This window comes from Sinocyclocheilus anshuiensis, unplaced genomic scaffold (genome assembly GCF_001515605.1).
Source record: "Sinocyclocheilus anshuiensis isolate Anshui unplaced genomic scaffold, SAMN03320099.WGS_v1.1 scaffold50, whole genome shotgun sequence".
In the NCBI taxonomy this organism is placed as follows: Eukaryota; Metazoa; Chordata; class Actinopteri; order Cypriniformes; family Cyprinidae; genus Sinocyclocheilus; species Sinocyclocheilus anshuiensis.
This window is the reverse complement of record NW_015542382.1, coordinates 1291689-1299160: the sequence shown is the minus strand read 5'-3', so window position 1 is coordinate 1299160 and position 7472 is coordinate 1291689. Positions and strand designations below refer to the sequence as shown.

Here is a 7472-nt window from a genome sequence, read left to right as displayed (position 1 = left end):
ACTTCTGAAAGTGAACGGTAGTGTTTTACTCTAGCATTACATAAAAATGTCATTTTAACATTAGTGTAATAATTTTAACATGAGTTTAGGAACTGAATAATAAAAAGGAAAAATAAAACACTGCTTAGTATTTCCTCTTTGAATTCAATATGCACTGATTCTTATTTAAGCTACAAAAGTTATTTAGGTAAGAGCAGTGAGTGATTTTCTCTTTGTCTTTTGTTCATGGCCCCAAATATTGCAAGCTGTAGCGATATGCATATTGTGATATGTACATTTGTGATATTTCGATAATTTCGATGTATTGCCCAGCCCTAATATATATACACATACACACACACACACATATATATATATATGTGTGTGTGTGTGTATGTATATACAATATATATATATTCAGATATACAAATAGCATTACATTTATTATATAATGTGTTTTCCTCAAAAGAGGGATAAAAAGGAACAAAAAGTTTTGTTTAACAATTTATTAGAGTACAAAAAGTACACTAGGTCTTTAATTATTTCAGATTCAAACTGTATTTTATAATTATATATATTGTTATAAACAGATTATTGTGCTTATACAAGTAAAGTCTATATGTGTTAAATAATGTTTGCAGTTTTTCCTTCCTGAAAACATTAGGCTGTATTGTGATTTCAGGTTTTCATCCCCAAATTTAAGACCTTAAATGATTAAGATATGCTCCTAAATTCATTTTACAGTTTGCACACATCTATTTTTAGTTGCAAATGAAAGTTGCTAATGAAATGTTCGCACTGTTGAGCTCTTGTACAGGAATGTATACTTAAAATTGCACTGAATGATTTTAACAATACAATTATTTTGCTAAAAATAATTTCTTTTTGATGTGCAGTGATTTAGCAGGGTGTGTGTGTGTGTGTTTCTCAGATATTTGTTGCCCGTGATAAGGCCTTACTTTCTTCACACTGTTCCAGCATAGTAAAAGTCAGTATGTTTTATGGATGTAAACATTTTCCTACTGTTTAAAAGACAGAGCATTTATAGGACTTTTGGGGTCGTCGTCTTGTTCAAAACCAAAAAGGGAAAATTCACTGTTGATTGTCTTGTCCTGTGTTTGGACGCAGGCCCATAATCATTGCCATAGAGTGCCTGGGCTGGTGCACACATGTACATTTTGTTAGTGCACCTTGCTGTATGTGGTTTATTGAGTTAATAAAGACTGAAAAAGTTGTGTGGAAATGTTGCCCTCAGCAGAAACCTTTTAAACCGCATTAATAGCTTTGCATCAGGAATACTATTTAAATATTTATATGCAGAAGATTAAAATGTTTTAGAATGATCAACAGTGCCGTGGTCTGTTTTTTTAATAGTGGCTGCGTAATACCAAGAATATGTAGACTTTAAATGTGTAACATCATTTGTGGCTTTGTACTTGCTTCAGAAGTTTAATCTAAAACGTATATAAATGTTTAATAGACACTATATACTCGAGGCTATGAAATTGCTGGTTAAATTCTGATTTTTAGTTTACTGCAGTGACAAATCAATTGTTAACATGCAAGTATACACTACTGTTTATTACTGAATATTATTGAAAGATTTTCATGAATTTTATGCTCACCAAGGCTGTATTCATTTGTAGAAAAATACAGTAATACTGTAAAATATTAATACAAATGAAAATAACTATTTTCTATTTTAAAATATTTTAATTTATTCCTGCGATGGTAAAGCTGATTTTTTTTGTGGAATACATGATACATTCATTTTTCCCAGGATTTTTTGATGAATAGAAAATGCTAAATGCAAATAAATTTTTTGTAACGTTATCAGTCTTCCACTTTTTTAATGTGGGAAAGTGAAATAACATGAGAATTTGTTTGATCAATTTAATGGATCATAGCTGAATGAAAGTATTAATTTATTTTCCAAAAAAAAAAAAAACTATTACTGACCCCACACTTCTGAACAGTATTACTATCAACTTCAGTTCATAAAATCTGCAGGTATAATATTACACAACATAAATCATGTTAACTACACATTTTCTTTTCGAATATTGCAAATTCCGTTAATTGCTATTTTTTAGTATTGAAACACCAAAACTAGGTATGTGTGATTGGTTTATTACAATGCCATATACCCAACAGATCTTAAGACAGACATATAACTTTTTTTTAAATCATCAGAGCCATTCATACACTCTTACGATTTTATTTCGTTTTACTGCAAGCCAAGCAAACAGAATACGTTATTATTGCTGAGAATGTTGTAGATCACAGACGAGAATTCCCCCTTGCTCTAGACCGAAACACACAAGAGCGTCCCTGTGAAACTGAGTTTCAATCTTAAAATCAGAAATCTTCGTAAATTCAGAATCTGTCGTAAAGCACAAAAACGGTGCAAGAACGCAGTCTCGACAACACTGTTAAACTGAATTGAGGCATTAAATGTTCCAGACTGATGAAACTACAGTGCAAGTGTGACAAGATTCGCCAGAATGAACTAAATGGCGTAGTGACAAACGTACAAAGTAGTTGTCATTTAGCTTACAGCGTGGGAGAATGTTATTGCCTCCTTTATCTGATTGCAATCTCTGCAGCGACAAAAACAAGATGTCAGTGAGCACACAAACACTATGGACACATGCAAGACCAGAATGTCTTCAACCAAGTACTTTTTCCTCATATTGAACGCTAAATGAACGTGGAAAACCTTATCGATTGGTGATACAAAACAGTGGAATAGACACTCGGAACAATTCATGCATATATATTGCTGTTTACGTATTGAATAAGAAATAACTGCCGAAGAGATGATGTGATTCAGGTTTCCCTGTAAAGATAAAATATGGCTTATATTCTGATAATTAAACCCTCTTGCTTGATTGATTGATCTGTCACTAATATCTAAAGCTCCTTGCGAATTGAAATATGTGAAAGGTAAATGTAGTCGGTGTTTTGTCTAGTGTGCTCTCTTCTCGCCGAAGTCAGTACACGTTAAAATAATATCTAAAGCTGCGTGTGCTTGAGATTATTTAGGGAATTACTTCTTCAGCATGTCCTGCAGCGGGCCCGGTAGATACTTCATCATCGTGTCCATGATGTTTTCTTCCTCCTCGTCATCTCCGCAGCCGGATGGTACTGCTTTCTTTGGACGGGTCAGACTGCCTTCGCTCGCCTGCTCCATCGCCGCCTGCGCCTCTGCTTCGGCCACCTCGCGCTTCTTAATGCCATACTGATGCACAAACATAGAGATGTTACAAAGCTGACATTAAAAAGGTTGTATCAATAAAAATGTCATTACTCACCCTCATATCATTCCAAAGACCTTAGTTCATCTTCAGAACACAAATGAAGATATTTTTGATGAAATTCGAGATCTTTTTGACCCTCCATAGAGAGCAACACAACTACCACGTTCAAGAAAGGTAGTAAGGACATTGTTAAAGGGGTCATAGGTTGCCCATTTTCCACAAGTTGATATGATTCTTTAGGGTCTTAATGAAAAGTCTGTAACATAGTTTGGTTAAAATTTCTCAATGGAAGTGTAAAAAAACACCTTTTTTTACCCTGTCAAAAACAGCTCCTTTCAGATCAAGCCGGGGTCTAAGGTAAGACACCAGTCCAGTCTGTGCTGAAACGCTACTGTCAATCAAACTATAGTGGGAGGGGCCTGCCTGTGTGACGTCACACAGACAGGCATCTGAGATCGGCTCGATTTGAGAAAGGGGAAAACTTTTAACGAGATTTTTAAAAAAACACTGGGTGGATTTTTATCATTATAGGGTGGTTGTGTACACACACTGCCAACACACATTTCAGTTCAAACAACTTGTAAAAGTGCATGTAGCATCCTATGACCCCTTTAAAATAGTCCATGTGACATCAATGGTTCAACCTCAACATAGAAGAGAAGAATCGTTGAATAAAGTCGTTATTTTTGTTTTCTTTGCGCACAAAAAATATTCTCGTAGCTTTATAAAACTGAGGTTGAACCACTGACGTCACATGGACTATTTACTACCTTTCTGGGCCTTGAACGTGGTAGTTATGTTACTATCTATGGAGGGTCAGAAAGCTCTCAGATTTCATCAAAACTATCTTAATTTGTGTTCTGAAGATGAACGAAGGTCTTACGGGTTTGGAACGACATGAGGGTGAGTAATTAATGACAAGAATTTTTATTTTTTGGGTGAACTATCCCTTTAAGGTAAAGAAACTAAGACACTGTTTATGCTTGTCTATGCACTTTTGAGTCAAATGTGTCCAAACATTTGAATCATATACTGAATGATTACTGTGCTCGTATACAGTACCATGATATTTACATGGTACTTTAGAAAATAACATGGTACTAACAATGATGCAATGACAGATACAATTTTGCCAACTATTTAAAGAACTAACCGCAAGTTGTGTGCCTTATTTTCTTTGAGTAATCATTTTTAAATTTTTTTAATAATTTAAACATTTTAAGTTTTTTTTTTTTAAATTGTCATCAAAAGGATAGTCTACCCCCAAATGAAAATTCTGTCATCATTTACTCACCCTCATGTCGTTCCAATCCTGTATGTCTTCTATGGAACATAATGGACTTTTTTCACACACTGTGATGACTTGTTTCCACATTTATTGTCATCATAAATCTAGCAAAGTTTTTTTTTTTACATTCTCATTTTTAAAAATGTAATGTACATTTATAACACACTTTGTTTCATTACCTTGGCATTTGATTACAGAAAACTAGTTAATGCTTCTGCGCAGTTACAGTAGTTGAGGGAGTGACAGCAAATTTGACATCTTTCCCTCTTCCAGTTAAGACATAATCAATCTTGTAATATTTTTTTTTTCTCTTTTGAAGAGCATACAGAAATGCTATTACAGATGTTTTTTCTTTTGCTATTGGAGTAAATGGAAATGCAAGAATTATATTTGTTATAGATTCTGTTCACCACTGTTACCCGTAAGCTTCTGAGGCCTTGTCCACAGGAAATGTGAGTCCATAGAAGATATTTTGTTTTGGTTCCAGTGGATTTCGATTTTAGTTTTTGTCCACATAATGGAATTCAATGGGAACAGAAACTGTTTGGTTAACAACATTATTTGAAATATCTACTTTTATGTTCCACAGAAGAAACAAAGTCACAAAGTTTGGGATGATGTGAGGATTAGTAAATGATGACAGAAATTTCATTTTTGGATGGACTTATCCCTTCAACTAGATTAGGGGTAGGCAAGTTCGGTCCTAGAGAGCCTCCAACCCTGAAAACAAAACTCACCTGCCTATAGCCTTAGTAATCCAGAAGACATTGATTAGCTTGTTCAGGTGTGTTTGATTAGGGTTGGAGCTGAACTCTGCAGGACTGCGGCTCTCTAGGACTGAACTTGCCTACCCCTGTTCTAGATGAAAAAAATATTGACAATATTGAAAACAGAGTTGACTTGAGAAGGTTTGGGGAGCCAATAAGGATAGCTAATGATCATTTTCCAAAAAGCAGAGATCTGACCATGATGGTTGGTCTCTCTAACCTTGTCTCTGATGCCCTGTCTTATGGCTTCCCGCTCTGCTTCCATCTTGGCGTGTTTGTCCTTCCTCTCATCCTCTTCCTGTCTCAGAGCTTCCTGTCTCTCTTCTTCCTTCTCTTTTTCTGCTTCAGGATCTTTATCCTCATCTCCTCCCAACATTTTGCCAACATCAGGGGGGCCTCCTGCAAACACATAAGAGATTCTATAAAGAATATAAATGACAAACAACTTTTTGTTTTTTAAATGATGACTGGATGCAATTACAAAAACGATGTGCAGTTGCACTATTTATATTACCTGTTCGTACAACAGATAAGGCCTAGATATTTCCAAATAGCTTAATAGATATTAAGCTAGATATTTCCAAATTAAAAAGCGAACATGTAAGTGAATACTGTTTATAGTGTATATTAGACAATATGTTGAGACTTGATGTAAAGCTGATATGATAAACCTAATTATACAAGAAACGTCACATGATCCTTCAGAAACCATTCCAATATGCTGATTCAAGAAACAATTCTTATGTTTATCAATATATTTTTGCGGAAACCATAATGCATGGTTTATTTGATGAATAGAAAGCTCTTTTGGTTAAATTAACTTTTGATCAAATTAATGAATCCTTGCTGATTAAAAGTATTGATTTAAAAAAAAAATCTCCCAAGCCTTTGAATTTGAATGTATTTGGTAGTAATGAAATTTCATTGGTTTTTTATAAACTAAAAAACACTATCCCAGTTTATCTGCAAAAACTGATGACAGGTTAGTACAAAAGTCAAAAAAGACCAACCAACTCAGTAAAACAAATTTAACTTATAAATAATAAATTCACCACAGCAGGTAAAGACACCTGGAGGCACACAAACACATTCCAGAGCATCTGAGAAAAATATCAGTTGACAAATCTATCCAACCACTGAAAGAAGTCCTGTTCACTGGATTAAACAGAGCATCCTAGCAGGAACAGGAATAATTCATGGGTTGGTCACAGTCCCGGGGAGGCCACACCATGCCTCAACACACTTCCAAAAATATACAGAGGGAATGTCACTTTGCAAAAGTCCTGGCCACCATCCTCATGCCTCTAGTAGTACACAGAGGACATCACATTCAGATCTCCCAAGCACAGTCTGGAAAGTGAAAGGAGGATATATGCGACAAAAATCTGGCTTTGTGTGATATGTGCTACATATCAATTTCTGTGGTCTGGCTCTCACCACCCACTGAAACACAAACTTTACATCATCAGAACATTACACCACAAGGCGAAGAATGTACTAACAAGTGCAATATCAAGGAGCAAACTCATCAAGAATGCTCTGAAAGCCTGTGGCTATGCAGAACGGGCCTTTGTTAAAAGCCAAGATGTCCAGCAAAAACACACAGAAACAGAAAAACATTGTTACACTGTATGTGGACGAATTGACTCAAAACTGTCAAAGGATCTTCAGTAAATACAACATTCTAGACCCAATTAGGTAACACTTTATAATAATAAATCATTAAAGGGGTCATATGATGCGATTTAAATTTTTCCTTTCTTTTTGGAGTGTTACAAGCTCTTGGTGCATAAAGAAGATCTGTAAAGTTGCAAAGACTAAAGTCTCAAATCCAAAGAGATATTCTTTATAAAAGTTAAGAGTCAGCCACACCTACCTAAAACGGCTCGTTCTAACACGCCCCCACATGTCTACGTCACAATGTGGGAAGATTTGCATAACGCCGCCCAAATGTTCACGCAAAGAAAGAAGGCGTAACTTTTATTCTCGCTGTAGTATTGTTGTTGCCGCCGCTGCCATGTCGTGAAGGCGCTGTGTGATTCGGTGTGAAAGCGAAACTACTTTGTTTGGCCTTCCAAAAGAGGACGATATCCGCTTCGTCATGCCTGGAGCTGATCCGTGCTGGTCGCTGAGGAAATACATCAACGTCACGCTGTGGATCGCCGGATCGGCTTTCAC

At 35.6% G+C, this 7472-nt stretch overlaps 1 protein-coding gene across 5 annotated transcripts in view; it reads right to left on the bottom strand.

Annotated features, from left to right (window-relative positions):
- Positions 1-2101: 2101 nt before the first annotated feature.
- cplx2a (complexin 2a) overlaps positions 2102-7472 on the bottom strand; it is a 13232-nt gene continuing 7861 nt past the window's right edge. For all 5 annotated transcript variants that reach the window (XM_016491742.1, XM_016491744.1, XM_016491746.1 and 2 more), the window contains exons 3-4: positions 5515-5693; positions 2102-3220 (exon numbers count right to left, since the gene is read on the bottom strand). In XM_016491742.1, coding sequence (XP_016347228.1) covers positions 3029-3220; positions 5515-5693 — 371 coding nt within the window. In that variant the 3' untranslated portion in view covers positions 2102-3028. The remainder of the gene's footprint in view (positions 3221-5514; positions 5694-7472) is intronic.